At 33.3% G+C, this 18,338-nt stretch overlaps 1 protein-coding gene across 1 annotated transcript; it reads right to left on the reverse strand.

The window, feature by feature from the left end:
* Positions 1-13,065: 13,065 nt before the first annotated feature.
* On the reverse strand, positions 13,066-18,129 carry LOC132760270 (uncharacterized). Its single transcript, XM_060752222.1, has 2 exons — positions 17,882-18,129; positions 13,066-17,304 (listed from the first exon to the last, which is right to left on the reverse strand). Exon 2 carries the CDS (start codon positions 17,282-17,284, stop codon positions 16,352-16,354), a length of 933 nt encoding a protein of 310 aa, XP_060608205.1. The 5' UTR covers positions 17,285-17,304; positions 17,882-18,129; the 3' UTR covers positions 13,066-16,351.
* Between the last annotated feature and the right edge of the window lie 209 nt (positions 18,130-18,338).

The raw sequence follows: 18,338 nt of genomic DNA on the forward strand, positions 1-18,338 counted from the left end.
TTTTTGCTTTGTTTTATTATTTATTGAATGTATTTAGTTACCAATTTTATGTTCAATAAATATTAAAATTTTACTAATTTTATGTTCAATAAATCAATTACGCAACTCAGGAAGGTTTACATGCTTTGAGGTTAGATATATACGTACATTAAAAGAGTAAATATCTAACACAGGGACGTTTGGTAATATATTGATTTTCCAATTACGGAATTACTGACACATTATAATCCGACTTTGTGATAGACAAGAATGATATATATTATTCAAATCATTTAATGACGAGAAAATTATCTGATCTTCAGAGTAAACAGGTATCGTAATTTACGAGCATAATGTTTGTTATTCGTTTTAATCACACAGGAAGAATAAGTTCTTATGATATCAATATCATTGTTATATCAATGTATTTTAAGATATGAAATACTGTTTATTTCGTATAAAATTTTATTGCTGTTTGATTGTTGGCAAAACTGTCGCACGAGAATGTGATGACCAAAGGTGGAATGCTTTTTGTTTGTTTATCTTTTTGTTTGGTGGGGGGGGGGTATAACATATTTTTAGTCATATCTCGTCGGTTGGTCTACCATACCGGCTTCACTTGACGTTATCCTAATTGATTTTTGAATGAGCGGTAAGGGAAATGATCATGAGACTGGTTGTCCGAGTGGTAGTTTAACAATTTTCGATAATAAAATATCGAAGAACAGGATTGTTTTTCGTCAAAACGTGGTACTTATCTTCAAAGATGGTTAATGACGGACATATAATTGAAGACAGGTAAAATAAAAAATATGAGCCAAGATTCTGTTACAAATGCAGACGATTCACAACTTTGTTTATTATTACAAACCCTGGATTTGTGTTATACAAACTATATAAAACTTTTTACTCACGACTCACGCTAGTAATGACTCTTAAATACAACTTTAAATGCAAAATTTGTTTTATCGGAATTTTACTTAAAGACCGTAGTTTAAAGCAAAAGAGGTCGGTTTACGGTCGTGTTCAAACTTTTCATATTAATGATTGGCAATATTGAAAGCGTACTTTAAGTTAATAGAATTAATTATGTTGTAAAAATTATTATATTTTATTATAATAAAGATTATATGGTTTCCGTGCAATATGAAGCATATCAATTGCTAATTTGTGCTAAATGTTGTTTTCAGTTATTTACAAAAACATGACTTCTTATATTTAATCATTCTTAGATACGATATTCCAAAAGGTAAAACGAAGCTTCCTAAATTTCAGATAGAATTAGCGTTGGCAAAGATACAAGTATATATCTATCTATTTGGATTAAATGGACTACCATAAAAGATCAGTTTTTACATAAACAAGACAAGGTGGAAAAATCGATATTACTTCAGATAATTTCTAGGTTTTCTCAAAGACAGGTGAGTGAGAGTAACCATAGAAACCGATTGTAAAATTTAGATAAAAGCCTGTTCACTGATTGTTTGGATGTATAAAAAACTGAATAACCGCATCAATATTTCATAGACAATATAATCTACTTAATATCATTCTTAAACTTCACGTGAATATACATTATTGCAGTATAAAATCAAAAGGAAAAAGGGAACAATTGCTAAAATGAAATTTGTCAAATTAATCTTTCATAATAAGCCGTGGGAACGAGATATTATGTCGTGGCCACAAGTTACTAAGTCGTTGCCACGAAATAAGTCGTGGACACAAAATACTATGCCGTGGCCACGAGATATTATGTCGTGGCCATGAGATTATTAAGTCGTGCGCCCGAGATAAATAACCAATCAGATTACACTATTTATATGAATTTTCCTAATCAAGTGACCTCAAGATTATAAGGTTTTATCTACTGATCATGTGCAATGATCTTTCTAGGTTACATAAACCAATATATGACCAATTCCATTACAGAATCGTCCTCACAAAAAGCTAAAACTTAGTCAAAATTAATGTCAGATTTATGGGCCTTGGAAGATGACTTTCTTATATGATCTTTAGACATGTATCAAGGTTAAAGTGAATATCTTCAGTATTTTTATGATTAATGATGGTGCATGCAACACTTAAAACAGAATTGTTTCTAAATTAAAAAACATTCATATACTTATATATAGGGTTATCTGATTGGTTGATTATCTCATGCGCACATCTTAGTTTTCTCGTTCCCACGACTAAGTAACTCGTGGCCACGACCAAGTATATCGCGCACACCACTTAATTAACTCGTTGCTACGACTACGCAACTCGTGGCCACGACATAGTATCTCGTGTGCACCATTAAATTATCTCTTGGTCACGACTTAGTAACTCGTGGCCACGACAAAATATCTCGTGACCACGACATAGCATCTCGTGCGCACGAGATAAATAAAAACACACACATGTCACACATGTGCGCCGTACCTTAAGCTGTTTCAAGGTTATTTTTTACACCCTTAATCAAGTCAATATACATTGTATAATTAGTCCTGAAATGACTCATAATAAGAAAATAAATAAGGTGTCATATTTTTGTCTTTGGAGTGAGATAATTATCTGACTCAAGCTTTCTTAATTTGTCAATGGATCGTAATATTGCGCAGCTATTCTGTAATTTAAAAATGTCACCATAAACTATGATTGTATTGTGGTGCGCTTCAAATGTAGCGCCTGGCCTCCTCTCAAAATTCCCTTGTATTTAGTTCAATGATTTATCATCTAAGGTTTCATAGGACGCTTTGCATGAAAATGAAATCTCTTGTGAAGCTTATATCCTTGTTCAAAGCCTCCTTCCTCCACCTCATGTTGTGAGTTTTCTCAACCCTTACCCACAAGAATTGAACTACAATTTGCGAGGACAGGCAAAATGTTAAATGTTTGTTCCTTTTTTCTGCCTATCCGCCGTAGTTGAACGGAGGTTTTGGAACATTTTACTGGTGTATAAGATAATAGCTAATTTAATTTAAAACAAGAGGTCAACGCTAGCCTTACATAGCTCACCTGCCTAGATGACAAGGAAGACTTTGTATGGAATGTTCTTGGTCAACTGACAAAATCTGTAATTTTAAATGTAGCTGGTTGCTATTGATAATCTGTTTTTGGGTGATTATTGAAAGGCATTTGCTGTTTTTAATATTATTTGTCGTTGGAAATGTGGTTGCTTAAAAAGTTCTTGTGTCAAATACCTTAGCTCTAGAAATCGCGTTTATAAGGGAGGACAATACCTTTAAAGACTATATTAAGCTTCTCCCGTGGCCTACCTACGTATCTAACTAAAGATGTTTGGTTAAAATCAATCAGGTGGATAATAAAGATATGTTGTTGACAGAAAAAGTCCAGAACGACAGGCGACATACAAATTGCCACCAAAACAAAAACTCACATTAAAGTACGTTTTGTTCAGGAGAACTTAAAACCAACAACACTCCACTGAGGTTTAAATGCCTAAAAACATAACATTTAAATTTAGTACATAAATAAGCTGTGGCACTTTAAACAGAAATTTTCTTACCCCATTTTGAGTGAAAAGCGTTTAAACGCGTTTCAATTTCGGTCATTTGTTTACAATTTGAATAATTATTCTCGAAAAACGAAGTGCGCGAATGATCTGAAATTTTGCACAAAGATTGGATTAAATGGTACATTTCTCTGGAAAAATATTTTCAGTCCAATCATGGCAAAAAAAATCAGTGGAGTCCATGGTGGTCCAGTAATACATTGTATTGTATATTCGCAAAAACATAAAAAAGAAACAATCCTTTCAATCACTTTTTCAATTGTTTAAGTTGAATGTAAGAGTTTACTTTTGACAACCACGACATGAACACCGGTGATACGGCATAAAAATAATAATTATAATTATATAATATCTAGACCGCCTCCGTGGTCGAGGGGTTAGAGTCGATGACTTCTAATCCAGTAAGTAGTTTAGCGCGGAGGAAGGTAGTCTAGTACTCTCCAGGAACGATTGTTAGGAAACTACCCGCCTATATGACTGAAATACTGTTGGAAAAAGGCGTAAAATGAAACAAACAAACAAACAAACAAATATAATATCTAGACTGAAAATCAAAGAAAATCATGCAAAAATCTGGAAACAAAGTGATCCCTCGAAAGCATTAATCACAACAAAATTACATAAGAATTGCAGACTCGGTTTGATTGAGTCTGTACATGAGGGATAATGAATAGGTTCAACATCCCTCACGCCCCCCAGCACCGGCTTGAGCGGTACTCAATTCTCAAAACTCAAAGGCATGCTACTGTGCCTCTCCAACACAGTATACGTCATATGTCGACTTTTCATTGGTGGAGAAAAACCTCATGTGACCTTTTTCCATTACATCAGGCACAAGCGGGCACATGGGTAGAACCCCCGATGTTCCGTAAGCTAACATCACTATTCGATATTCATAGTGTACAAGTGACACAATAATTCAGTCAATTTAACTATGAAATGCGAAAGCGCATCATTTCGAGAAAATCTCTACTAAAAAAAAAAAGAATAAAGATAAACAAGGCAAAGGCAACGTACACAGGACGCGGCCCCCGACACAACCAAGCATGGCACCCAGAAGGCACTAAACAAAATTCTGGAAACAAAGTGATCCCTCGGAAGCATTAATCACAACAAAATAACATCAGAACCTGGAGTGGACATAAGGGTGTAAGGAGCAGGACATGTAATGTGAAATAATATCAACTAAAACGGGCCCATAAGGGCATTAAAGGGATAAGGGATGTAATGGTGAAAAGGTGGGGAGGGGGTTGAGAAAATACCTACCGTCAACGACAATCCAACAAGACAGACATCACAAAACATGTAAACATTCAAAACAAGTAACAATACAGACAAGAAAAACACGTGAAGGAACACAGAGAGGTACCGCCTTGGAACGGTCAGTGGAAGTTAAACCACTGGGGAGTTTAAACCGGTTTTAGGCGCGCCAAACTTCACTCTTAGCCCCAATATGTTCCTTATGACATGAAAGTGTAAATAAAATTAATCCCCGCCAAGTGAAATTCTAACAATAGTCATGGTTACATTAGACTAAATAAATAAAACACATACAAACTTATGTAAATATGTAGAAAAAGGTACAGTCTAATGACCATTACCAAAGTATTCGATGCCTTAAAGGAAGGCAGAGCAACAAGAAAATCACCTACAAGGACCCGACGAAGGAAGACAGAAGACGAACATTAAGACAATTCAGTCCTAAAGGGCTTTTAGAACTGTCCATAATAGAGTCTCCCACTTAGTTCGTCAGATGTAATTAAAAGAGGAAAGTGTAGCGTCCAACTGTAAAAGGGTTGAACACCAAGCATGCGGTATGCCTTAAAATAATTGGGCCATAACCTCTTTTAATAAACCGTTTGATAATTTTAGTGAAGACGGCAGAAAAATTACTATGACCCATGATCTTATGAAGTTTGTAAACCACATCTCCATAGAATAACAAGAATAAAGATCAACAAGGCAAAGGCAACGTTCACAGGATGCCGCCCCCGGACACATCCAAGCAGGACACCCAGAAGGCACCAAACAAGTACCTGGAGTGAACACAAGGGCGAAAGGAGCGGGACATGTAATGTAAAATAATATAAACAAAAACAGGCCCATAAGGGAATTAAAGGGAAAAGGGCGGCTGTACGGGTGAAAAGGTGTGGGGGTTAAAAATGGAAGGGAGGGGAGGGGGAGATGGAAAGAGAAAATACCTACCGTCAACGACAATCCAACAAGACAGACATCACAAAACATGTAAACATCCAGTAACAATACAGACAAGAAAATCACGTGAAGGAACACAAAGGGGTACCACCTTGGAACGGTCAGTGGAAGTTAAACCACTGGGGAGTTTAAACCGGTTTTTGCTAGGGGGGCGTGTACGGTAACTTGCACTTTCCAGTATCGTCCATGAACAGGCTCAATCAAACCGAGCCTGCAACATTTTCAATTTTGTCGTGTTGGGCTTTCTTTAGGGATTCTGTATTTATCTTTTTTAGGCGCGCCAAACCTCACTCTTAGCCCCAATATGTTCTTGAATGACACGAAAATGTATGTAAAATTATTAATCCCCGCCAAGTGAAATTCTAACAATGGTCATGGTTACATTAGACGAAATAAATAAACCACATACAAAATTATGTAAATATGTAGAAAAAGTTACTGCCTAATGACCATTACCAAAGTACAAAGAAGTCAGGCTTGCTAATTATATATAATATCTAGTCGTAAAAATGTTTTTAAATAAGAATTAAATTTTAAAACTAAGTCTGAATTACGATGGTAAAACTTTGTAAAATATTTACGCAATTAATGATATCGATAACCTTGTTTAAGAAGTTTGTTAGTAATTAATAAATTGCGTTCATTAAAATCATCAAATAGATAGATACAGAATCCCTAAAGAGAGCCCAACACGGCAATTTTGAAAATGTTGCAGGCTCGGTTTGATTGAGCCTGTTCATGGACGGTACTCGAAAGTGCAAGTTACCGTCCACGCTCCCTAGCACCGGCTTAAGCAGAATTCAACATTTAAACATGAAATAGTAAAATTGTGAATTTAGAAACATCCGCAGATGTGTTCATACGGCGGTTATCATGGAACCTGCACGCCCTAGCAAATCATCTCTTTTATCGTAGATTTTAGTTACTATAGTACTGTTAATGATCAAAATGTTTAAATCTAAAAAAGATATAATAACATCAAAAGAGTGTAAGTTTTATTCAATTTAAGTTCACTCGGATATATTTTAGAAACCAATTGATCGAAATAAGGATTATTCATGTTAAGAAAATCATCTAGGTAGCGGGAAGTGTTGTTAAATGCATGTTTAATTTTCTGATGTGAAGTAGGGGAAAGACTTAACATAAAATCCCTCTCATAGCAGTAAAGAAATAAATCAGCTATCAGGGGGGCACAATTAGTTCCCATTGGAATGCCTATTATCTGTTTGAAAACCGTATTACCAAACCTGACATAAATGTTATCTAATAAAAAAGAAAGTGCTTTACAAACTTCGTCATAGGTCCATATTGTATATTGTTTAATGATACCATTGGTAAAGCCGACGTCGGCGTCCATGTTTCATATTAAAATAGAAAAAAAAAATCCCAAATTATTCATGAAAATGGTGGGATTTTGAATTAAGACACATCCGTAGATGTGTGTTTGTGCAGTCAAATATTTTAACTATAACATTTTTAATTTTAAGTATCAACTTCAAATTTTAAATAAATGTTCCTGGTCATCAACCAAATCCTATGTGACAAGGTTCATAAGAGTTTCTGTAAAAATAAAAAAAGCAATAGAATGTTTAGAATTTTCCTCATTTTTTTATTAAGTTTTACTCTAATATTCTTACTTCTTAATTTGAAAATGGATCTACTTCAATTTTAAAATAGTTTCCCCTTTACTACAAATAACGTAACACTAACATATACTTCGCCTGGTAGCGCTGCACAATAGCTAAAACCATTCAAAGTTAGAAAAAGAAACAAAAAGAAAATGAAAAAATATGTTCTTTTAAAATAATAAATGATATGTTCAAATTTTTCTCTTTGTGAGTAAAATTAAGTTACACATGACTAAAAAATTCTCAAATCACGTCAAATATAAGCAACATATTATATTTTCAAACTTTGAGAAATAGTTAACCGTTTTTCTAATGAATCTGCTAGATAAATATCTTTTGAAAAATCAGACTTCCACCTAGTTACCTACCTTGTCTTTTAAAACACAGATCATTAACATTATTTTTATTGAGCACCCCCTGCTCTTAAAGAATGAAGACCAATATTTCAGTTTAGAGCGATGGTCTTAAAAAGTGATGAAACACATTCCCTTACTCTGGTGTAGCTTAACTGTTTGTTTTTATGAATCAAATTTAAACCGGATTTAGATTTAAAAGCAGGCTTAAATATAAACATTTCAGAAGAAACATCTCTGTCACCTAAACTTATATACCTCTGTTACATTCTAACCGGACATGCTGAAGTTATATCTTTACTAATTAAAACTTCATTACCAAATCTATATTGATCTTTCTTAAAATAATTTTTATATAGCTTTCTTTAAAAAAATGTCTGAGCATTTTAGATTACTGAGCTCATCAAAACGCATAAAAAACCTGAAAAAGCCAATGCAATCATACATAATTTTCGAACTGTGCACAAATCAACTGACATTTTGTATTGATCACAAAGTTCTACAATGAGTTCTGTTGACACTGGATATTTCTTTTATGTAGCTGTCTTTGCTGTATGCTTGGATGATTCTAATAAATTTTTCACAATGAGTTTTTTGTTGGATCTTCTAAACTGTTTAAATCATGTGCCCATTTTATTCCGTAAAAAATTAGAGACACGGTATGATACGAACTTATAGTACCTAAAAGTTCAGATAAATATTGTGCAACCAAAATAGGACGCGCAGGTAAAGATAAAAAACCCTTTCTGGAACAATATACCATCCATCTGTGAAATGCGTTGCTGTATTTTTTTATTAGTGTTTTTAATCTTGGCACATACTGTCAACCATACTTTGGTCGTAACAAATGGCATCTTGTAGCTGTTCTGTTATGTTGCGTTTCAATCCTATGCCTGAAAAATGATAATAAAATATGTTATGTTTATGTTGTAGTATTTTTACCCTAGAAAAATAAGTATAACATGCTGATTTTGTTCACCTCCAATCTGAAATCTATAAGCCTGTTTAATGCCGTATCTTAAGAGAAAGCATCTGAACAGACAAGGGATTTTTCCCAAATATACCATCATTAACAAAACCAAATGAAATAATATCTTTCTTTGGTAGCATTTTAAATTCTGCTATACAATTTTTAAAACTACCGTCGTCATTACACAATTTTGGCCAAAACGAGACTGACTTCCACAATGGGACTATTAAAGTACCAGATGCCTACTCATGAACATTTTGTCTAAAACTTTGCTGACCAATCTAGGGGGCGGCACATACCATTTTTTCTTCTTTCCAATTTTACCCAAAAGCATCAACTGCTGCACAACCCGGACACCACCACCTACAATTAAAATGCTTACAATGAGCATTAATATTTGACGAATATCTATCCATAGTATATGGACCCCAAACTTTATCTAACACGTAAAAACCCCATGTTTGAATGCTCCAGTCATCATTGTCATACATACGACTAAACTCGTCTGCTACAAAATTATTTTCTCGGGGTATCCATTCTGAAAAAAGACATATGCTATTTTTGTCACAAAAAGACCGAACGTTTTCTGAAACTTCATGCAAATTTTGTTTCCTGCTACCTTTCTGTAAAATTGAAACAACATTCTTATTATCACAATAAACTTTGACATTCTTTTTTTTTTTAAAAGTTTTGCGTTACTTTTCATAACCCTTTCTACTGCCTAAATTTTTCTCTATTCGGAGCTTTGTGCAACTTCTATATAGCGCCAATTACCCAGTACCTCACTGCCTTCAATTACGGCGCCCGCACAAAGGGCAACAAAGCCTTTGTACCCGGTATACGAGGCATCAGAAAAACACTCAAAATCACATGTCAATTCTGTATTTATTTCTGTCCCATTTTCATTCAAAATTCTTACATTTTGCCTCAAAAAGCGCAACTCACTTTGAGCGTTTTTCTCAACAAATACACATGAACCTCAATTAATTCTGGATTCTAAACAGCGATAAAGACACCTTGTTTTGAAAAATACTATCTTTCCTAGTGCATTTTGAAAAGGCACGATTTGAACAATTACGGATGCTAGAAAACGAGGACTTATCTTTATTTGTTTAAAAAAACAAAGACTCGATCGTGCTTGCTTTCTAACCTACAGATTCTTCCATCGATAGCATGCGGTGTGCCTGTTAACATTTCCCAGCAATAACCGAGCCAAACTGACCTTTATGCTGGAATCCAATTGCTTTTTTATTCTGCTACCAAAAAACCAAGTTTAAGAACAACTCATGTACGTAGATACTAAAAGATTTTGCAACGCTAAAATCATTGTGTCCGCCCATACCGTCATCCAAATCATTACTAACTTTTGGCCCATTAAACGCACGTGTCGTAATGGTATTCTCATTAATTAAAAAAATGAAAAATGAAAAAAAAATGATATTCCAAATGGGAGCACATTATTATATGTCAAAATGTCTTTTTCCTTCATCTTCCGAAGAAAAACCCAAATATTCTCTTTGATCCTTAAATATTTCTATTATGTGATAAGCAGACTTCAAATCAAATGTAAAAACAAAATCTCCTGTTTTGAAAATTTTTGAAGCCACTGAAACATCTTCATATTTAAATTTGAATTTAATCAAATGTGGATTTATATGCCGACAGTTTAAAACTAACCTGGGTTTTCCAACAAATCGGCAGGAATATAATTAATTTAGAAATACAACCTTTATTCAATGACTTTTTAATCTCCTCCTTAACAAATTCCGGATTTTCCCTAGCAGACATGTTATTTTTCAATATGCAATTATTAGGTAATGTTTTGAAAGACAACTTATACCCTTGAGTAATTTCGGTTCTTATATAAACATCAATTCTGATATTTTCCCACTCATTTTTACATTTTTTCAATCGACCAACTGCCGACGCGCTGTCGTCTATATTTTGGAAAAACCAATGCTATTTTTAGAAATCAATTTCTCTTCTAAAAATAATCTATCTGTCTTTGCATATGCTCTTATTACAATCAAGAACAGAAAAACTACTTATCGTTTCATTCGTTTTGTCAGCACTTATACTTCTACGCTCGTATTTCCAATGCCCTGGCTTGCCACATGCGAAACATACACCTGGTCGGGTTGACCTGCTGGTTGTGACTGTTGATATGTCGAAGCTGCGACTGACTTCTGTGGCTGCGTCTCCACTGACGCTGTACGATCGTAAGGTGAAAAATCTCTTGAAATCGGAAAATGGACGTTTACTATTCCATTTTCTGTTGGCTATGGCTTCAGCACGAGCTATTTTTTTATCGTCTTTGGAGTCCGAAGCAAGTGGGTTGCTTTGGTATTCCTTGACTACTGACCAAACCAACTCCGATGTGTCTGCTATGCGAATGAGTTTTTTGGAAATGCATTCTGACGCTCCGGACAAGTCCATTTTATTGGACTTTGAGGCCGTCTCCTTCAATGCATTGCTGACCTTAACGTTGGTCTTAAATTGGTCTTCACTTTTTTTCTGCTTGAAAACGTTATTGTCATTTTGCAAAATATCCTGCTAAATTTTGCTTATTTTATTATCAGAAATTGTTTTTTGACTTTATAAAACCCTTTCTTCCATTGAGGCTAAATTTGACGACGCCAAGTCCTCTAGTCAATCCATTAAATCGTGTTTATCCATTGACTGCTCCCCCGTAACCATTATCGATCTCGGAAATTTTTAAAGCAGGTGTTAATAAATAGTGGTGCACGCTAGAAACTTGCCTATCTCAATGTAATCATACCATTCATTTCGATTGGTCAGTTTTATAACAAAACAATCAAACTCCAGCGTCAACATTTCAAGATTTTAAGTTACAGTTAGAATTTTCCTTTTTTGTAATTTCTTCATTTCTTCAATGTTTTAATTCACACTTCAAATATATGATTTATCTCTGGGAATCTATACGGAATTTGTTATATACACTAAACTATTATCTTTGATATTATAAATGGTATCTACTTAAGACTTAATATACTTTTTCTTTGTCATAATTTACATTATTTATGACAAGCTTCGTAGCTCTAGCATCTGTATTTCCTCTTTGATCTTATGATTTAAATTGTACTTAAAATTGTTAGATACTTTTGCTCTTCTCATTTTTGTTACTGAAAGGAATGAGTTTAGATTTCAAGTTGTTGTCTTTTCCATTCGAATATAGAAATTTTTGATTAATTTTTATTCACATGGTCATATGCATATCATGTGGTACACAAAAGTTAAACATTTGAGTGCTTTCCTGTTACCGACGCAGAAATATATGTATATGTTAAATGAACTCGGGCCGCTAAACGGCCTCCCCCCTTAACATGTGTAGACTAGATCATTTATCAATGCTTTAATATGTGCATGCAAATAAGCATTAACATGAAATGCACAGCGCAGTAAATTTCAACTGTCCTTGGTAAAAGTACATGCAAAACATTCAAATATGTGTGAGCGGGTTGTCGTTAGATAATTTTACATTAAAGTAAAAAGAATATACGTAAGAAATAAACGAAATATTGGAAATCTGATACTTAGTTTTAAAAACCTAATATATTATAATTCTAATCTAGGTTCGCATTTATTTGAGTTTTATTTCATGAACCAGATGTTCCTCTGAATATCTTTTAACTGTCGACACATTTGCATTGCGACAGATCTGAAAAAATGACCTTGTGCATGTTTGTAATTCGTATATCTTATTTTGTACCAGAACAAAAGCACGGATAAAAAGCAAAAACTTGCCATTTTATTATAGTTATAAAACAAATATTAAAGATCTACTCTCGTTAGGCCACACAAACCAACATTAAGTTGTGTTGACTTGTCAAAATATCCCATTTTATCAAAATTAAAATTTAGATTTTACATACAAACCTACACGGATGAAAATGTAATAAGATGACCATTATAGATTATCATAATTATGACTGTAGGACAACGTGGAATAAGTGAATATACATGAACGAAATATGTTGCTAATACCATTAATTTCAATCCTGTTCATAGAGGGTACAAGTGTTAATAAGTTTTAAAGAAGATAAACGCAACGATAATTCCGGTATATAGAGGTTTTATCATAGTCGGGTTTCTGTTGAAAATGTGTCAGAGTTAAATAGTATACATATAATGCACAGTGGTACCGATTTCTATGGTTTCATATTGTGACAACAGGAAACATGTTTTTATCTTTTACTTTGATACAAAAGAGAAAGAACATCAAGTCTCCCGGCATTCTGATTGGTACTCGGGGGCTACGCCCTCTCGTACAAATAAGATAGGCTCGTGTTTCGATGCTTTTTCTATTACATAGATATTAAAAGAGAAAATGTCTATATACAAATTACAGCCACAATACTTATAGAAGAACATAGTGAACGCAATATGTTTACAAACATAAGCTGTGATTCTTCTAAAACATAGAGCGTTCATGTTGCTTTAAGATACAAGTAAAGTATATAACAGCCACGATTATTTATGTATATTGAACATTTATGTTAAATTAGATTTAGTTAGATTTAGTAATTCATCCATATATTTATACAGTGCTTAGTTGATTGTCATAATAAAACTCTTCTCATATGATGATGAAACTTCCCTTTAATCCTGTACTCTCAATGTCGATGTAACAACTGATATCCCCGATACATAAACCCAAACAATCTGTCTATTTACAAACCAAAACCACAATAGCTACAAATACCATATTTTCATCTGAGTCAACATATACAAGAATCACGATATAAATCTGGATAAGTCTATCTTTATATATTATAGCAGTTAATATTCTAATCTTCTGATTGAAATGATTTATCTGTATATATGTTACCATGGTATTACTTACAACTTCGTTTATGTGAATAACAGCCATGAATCAATAAACAATTATCAAATTAATTTAACGTCGAATGAGCTTAAGTAAAGAAAATATATCAGTGCAATATCAGTGGCTCACATGTTAGCATTTGAATAAAGTAAGGTGATTATAAAAAGTATTAACGCATAACTAGATTACAAGCATGAAAATGAATAAATAGCCATTAACATTTAATAATATTATAAAAAACTGTATTATCAAAAATTTTAATAGGCGCTCTAAAGTTTGGGTACTAGTTCTTTCAATTTAAATACAGTTGATCAATAGGCATTCCATTCCTAATATTTAATGCCTGCAAGGGCCTCCATTTTCGGTTGTAAATATTCCAAGCACGTGATTGGTGTATACTTCGTTGATCCATACATAGGCCTCACCAAGAAATCAAGATCTGGTACTATAAAGAAGACAGACGATTACCGAGGCTTCCTTTTCTTTTGTTCTTCTTCCGGAATCAGCACCCTATGTACCACAGAAGGGACGCTGTCTTCAGTCCAACGCTGTAGTAAATCACACGCAATTAAGAGAAGGGTCCCCGGAACTGGTATTGCCTGTACAAAGCCCTTATCTTTGACATTGATCTCCAGATGATAATCGTTTGTAACTACAGACTTAAGATACATGTTTTTGTCATAATTTACATCATTTATGACAAGATTTGTAGCTCTAGTATCTTTATTTCAAGCGGTATTTCCTATTTGATCTTATAATTTTAAATTGTACTTAAAGTTGTTATATTCATGTACGTTTTGCTCTTGAACTGAAAGGAATGTCTTTAGGTTTATCTTTGATGTCTATTTCATTACAATATAGAAACTTCTGACATGGTCACATGTATATTATATGGTAAAAAAGTTGAACATTTGAGTGTTTTCTTGATACTGATATAGAAATACATTAATATCCTATCATTATTGATTTGTTAATAGTTTGGTCTTTCTTCACTACGTCTAGTGTGTAAAAAGTCGAGCGTGCTGTCTCCTCTGTCTGCTCTTGTATTCATATTTGATTCTAGATAGTTACATAATATAATCACAATACAAAAACTTAAACATGCGTTGATATGATTAATGTACTCGGGTTATATAAAATGTCAATTTTCCCTGAACATGTGAAGACTAGATCATTTATCAATGTTCTATCTTTATTTTAATGCGTGCATGCAAATAACCATGAACATGAAATGCACTGCGCAGTAAATTTCAACTGACCTTGGTAAAAGTACATCAAAAACATTCAAATATGTGTGACCGAGTTGTCCTTAGATAATTTTACATTAAAGTGAAAAAGAACATACGAAAGACATAAACGAAATATTGGAAATCTGATACGTAGTTTAAAAAGCCTTTTATATGAAATTTTTAATCCAGATTCGCATTTATTTGGTTTTGAATATTTCTATGAGTTTTATTGTCATGATCAAGATGTTCCTCTGAATATCTTTTAACTGTTGACAAATTTGCATCGCGATATCTCTGAAAAAATGACGTAATATGAATTTACATGACTAACTGGGCATGCTTGTAATACGTTTTTCTTATTTCTCCTTGTAGAGCAAAACACAAACAAAAAGCAAAAACTTGCCATTTTGATTATTGTCATAAAAACAAACATTAAAACTACTCTCGTTAGGTCACACAAACCAACGGTTAGTTGTACTGAGATTTGTCCAAATTTGCCATTGTATCAAAAAAAATAAAATATATATATATATACATTTATACCTACACGCATGAAAATTTTATAAGATGAACATTCTAGACTTTCATATGACTGTTGGACATCATGGAATAAGTGAATATACATGAACGAACATATGTTGCACTTACTATTTATTTCGTTCCTGTTTATAGAGTGTACAAGTATAAATAAGTTTTAAAGAAGATAATAGCAACAATAATCCCGACATATAGAGTGTATACATTAAAAGAACAAAAAAGTCTATATACAAATAGCCGCCACAATAATAATGGAAGAGCATAAAGAAATCGAATTAACAGAGAAATATCTTTATATCTCTATAGTCTAGAAAAATATATGTTTACATCAACCGCGATAATTTCAAAACATAGAGCGTTCATGTAATTTGTATAACAGCCCCGATTTTTCATGTATTTAAAAAATTTATGTTACTTAAGATTTAGTAATTCATGTATGTATTTAAACAATGTTTAGTTGATTGTTATACACAAAATTCTTCCATGATTAAACTTCACTATTAGTCCTGAAGTCTTACTGCCGATTTAACAACCGATATCTCCGATACATAAACCCAAACAATCTGTCTATTTACAAACCAAAACCACAATGACTCTGCTACAATGAGCATTTTGTTATCTTAGTCTACATAAGCAACTACATAAGCAGAAAGCACGATATATCCGGTAAATTTGCCTTATTATAATAACTTATTATGGATTAGTCTATCATTATAGATAATAGCAGTTAACATGCTAATCTTCCGATTGAAATGATATTTCTGTATACATGTATATGTATACACGGTTTTACTAACAACTTCGTTTATGTGAATAACAGCAAAAATCAAAATAATTTTTCGTCGAAATCATTTTTAAATGAGCATAGATAATGCAATATATCTGTCCATACGTTGTTATTTGATAAGTAAGATGATTGAAAAAGGTATGAATGCATCTAGACGTATCTGGATTACAAGCGTGGCCATTTTGATTTAATAATATTATACAAAAACAACTGTATTATCTAATAGTTTACAAGGCGGTGTTAAATTTGGAAACTATTTCTTTCAATTAAAATACAGTTGAGCAATAAGCATTCCTAGTATTTAACGCCTGCAAGGGCCTCCGCTTTCGGTTGTAAATATTCCAAGCACGTGATTGGTGTATACTTCGTTGATCCATACATAGGACTCACCAAGAAATCAAAATCTGGTAATATAAAGAAAATAGCCGATCGCCGAGGCTTCCTTTTCATTTCTTCTTCTTCTGGAATCACCACCCTATGTACCAAAGCAGGGATGCTGTCTTCAGTCCAACGCTGTAGTAAATCAGCCGCAATTAAAAGAAGGGTCCGTGGAACTGGTATTGCCTGTACAAAGCCTTTATCTTTGACATTGATCTCCAGTCCGCCGGCGTCATCTTGAAACACAAATGATATTGTTCCGTAATCTGAATGCTCACCAAAACGAAATTGACTAAGTCCTAAATCTATTGTCGTGATTGGAGGATAGTATATCGTTCTTAACGTTGTAGGGTTTTCAAGTGTACCAATCTTTCTGTGCCCTTCTCTTAGAAATGTTTGGTTTTGACCAAGCGCTATGGAAAGTGCATCAAGCACACGGTATCCTAGTATCTCACAGTCATTAAACATTTCTCTACACGCAGACGGAAAGTCGTTGTTCTTCCAATCATTCGGATCGTCTGCCGGCTGGTAATTGAAACACTCTTTTAGGTCTCCAGGTCTCTCAAGGTTTACTTTTTCCTGCCCTATTGGTGAATAACCAAAATCACGCCGCGTTCCGCGAAGATGTTGTGTCTTCACCTCAAGTGGCTGTTTGTAGAATTTTTCAAAGCTTTTCACGTATTTTTCTTCATACTCAATGCCATGGTTTGTGACGTAACACGCCCCGAATTTGCAAAAACTATTTTTAAGTTGGTCTGCTACAGTTTCAAGGGCATGTCTGTCTATATCACTGAGCTTCCTCTGTAGGCCTATTTTGCTCAGATCTATGATAGGAAAAGGTGTACTCATTTTTGACCTGTTGTATCTATCTGGAACAAAAAGATGTTCTATAAATATGAGTAGACCATAGAATAACCATCAATCATTTTACTATCTCCCTGAATTCAAATTAAATCAGAATGAGATGCATAGCTAGCTTAAAGCTTGTTCAAATTTACTTCAAATATTGCAAGCATTGTTAAAAATTGTCTCATATAAAACAAAATTTGAATTATATCAAAGACTTTGTGACACTGTTTCGTATTTACAACAAATATTTTTGTTTGTTTCAATACCTATAACATACAATAAGATTACAGTATTTGAAGGAAGACATCTGTGTATACTTGCACGTCTTATTATTAAAGAAAAACATTCGTATCAATTATTGTAATGTATGTAACATAGAAAATTATGCTATACTATTATTGGTATGCAAACCAATCAGTGAACGAAGAGAGACATGAAATAATTGAAATATAACTCCACAAAATGTACACGGTACACTCATATTAGTTAGAAGTATATAGATATTACAGTTATAATATGACATTACGAAAACTATATTCGTATAACGCCTGAATAGAAAGTCAAATATAAATTTCTGTAAATTATGAAGAAACTTACTTTCTTGCTATCAAACTGAATCCAGTGAAATGCAGCTCTTGTTATGAGATAACACAACTTGTGCAATTTGCATTTTCGTTACACGTGACTTCATGCGTTTAATGTTTCCGAGAAATCACTTTGTTTCCAGATTTTTTGTTGTATGTATTAAATTAAATGCGATTCGTACAGTTTTTGTTTGTTTACAATTTTCCATTTATATTGACTGAAGATTGAGAATTATGTTGGTTTTGTATGTTGTCATATTCATTGAATTACAGTAATCATGGAAAGGGATGATCATTTTTAGTAAAATGCTCATTTTACTGCTTTTATAATAAGTCCTTTGATGTTTGAAATTCAAATTACCTCGATGATTTAAAAGTAATTTGTATCGTAAGAACTTATTTAATTTCTCAAGCGTGAAATTAATTTCATTCTTATTCAAATTTTGCTGTACAAAAGAGTGGTAGTAAAG

Source organism: Ruditapes philippinarum, unplaced genomic scaffold (genome assembly GCF_026571515.1).
Source record: "Ruditapes philippinarum isolate M1 unplaced genomic scaffold, ASM2657151v2 ctg4943_1_1_1_1, whole genome shotgun sequence".
NCBI classification, from domain to species: Eukaryota; Metazoa; Mollusca; class Bivalvia; order Venerida; family Veneridae; genus Ruditapes; species Ruditapes philippinarum.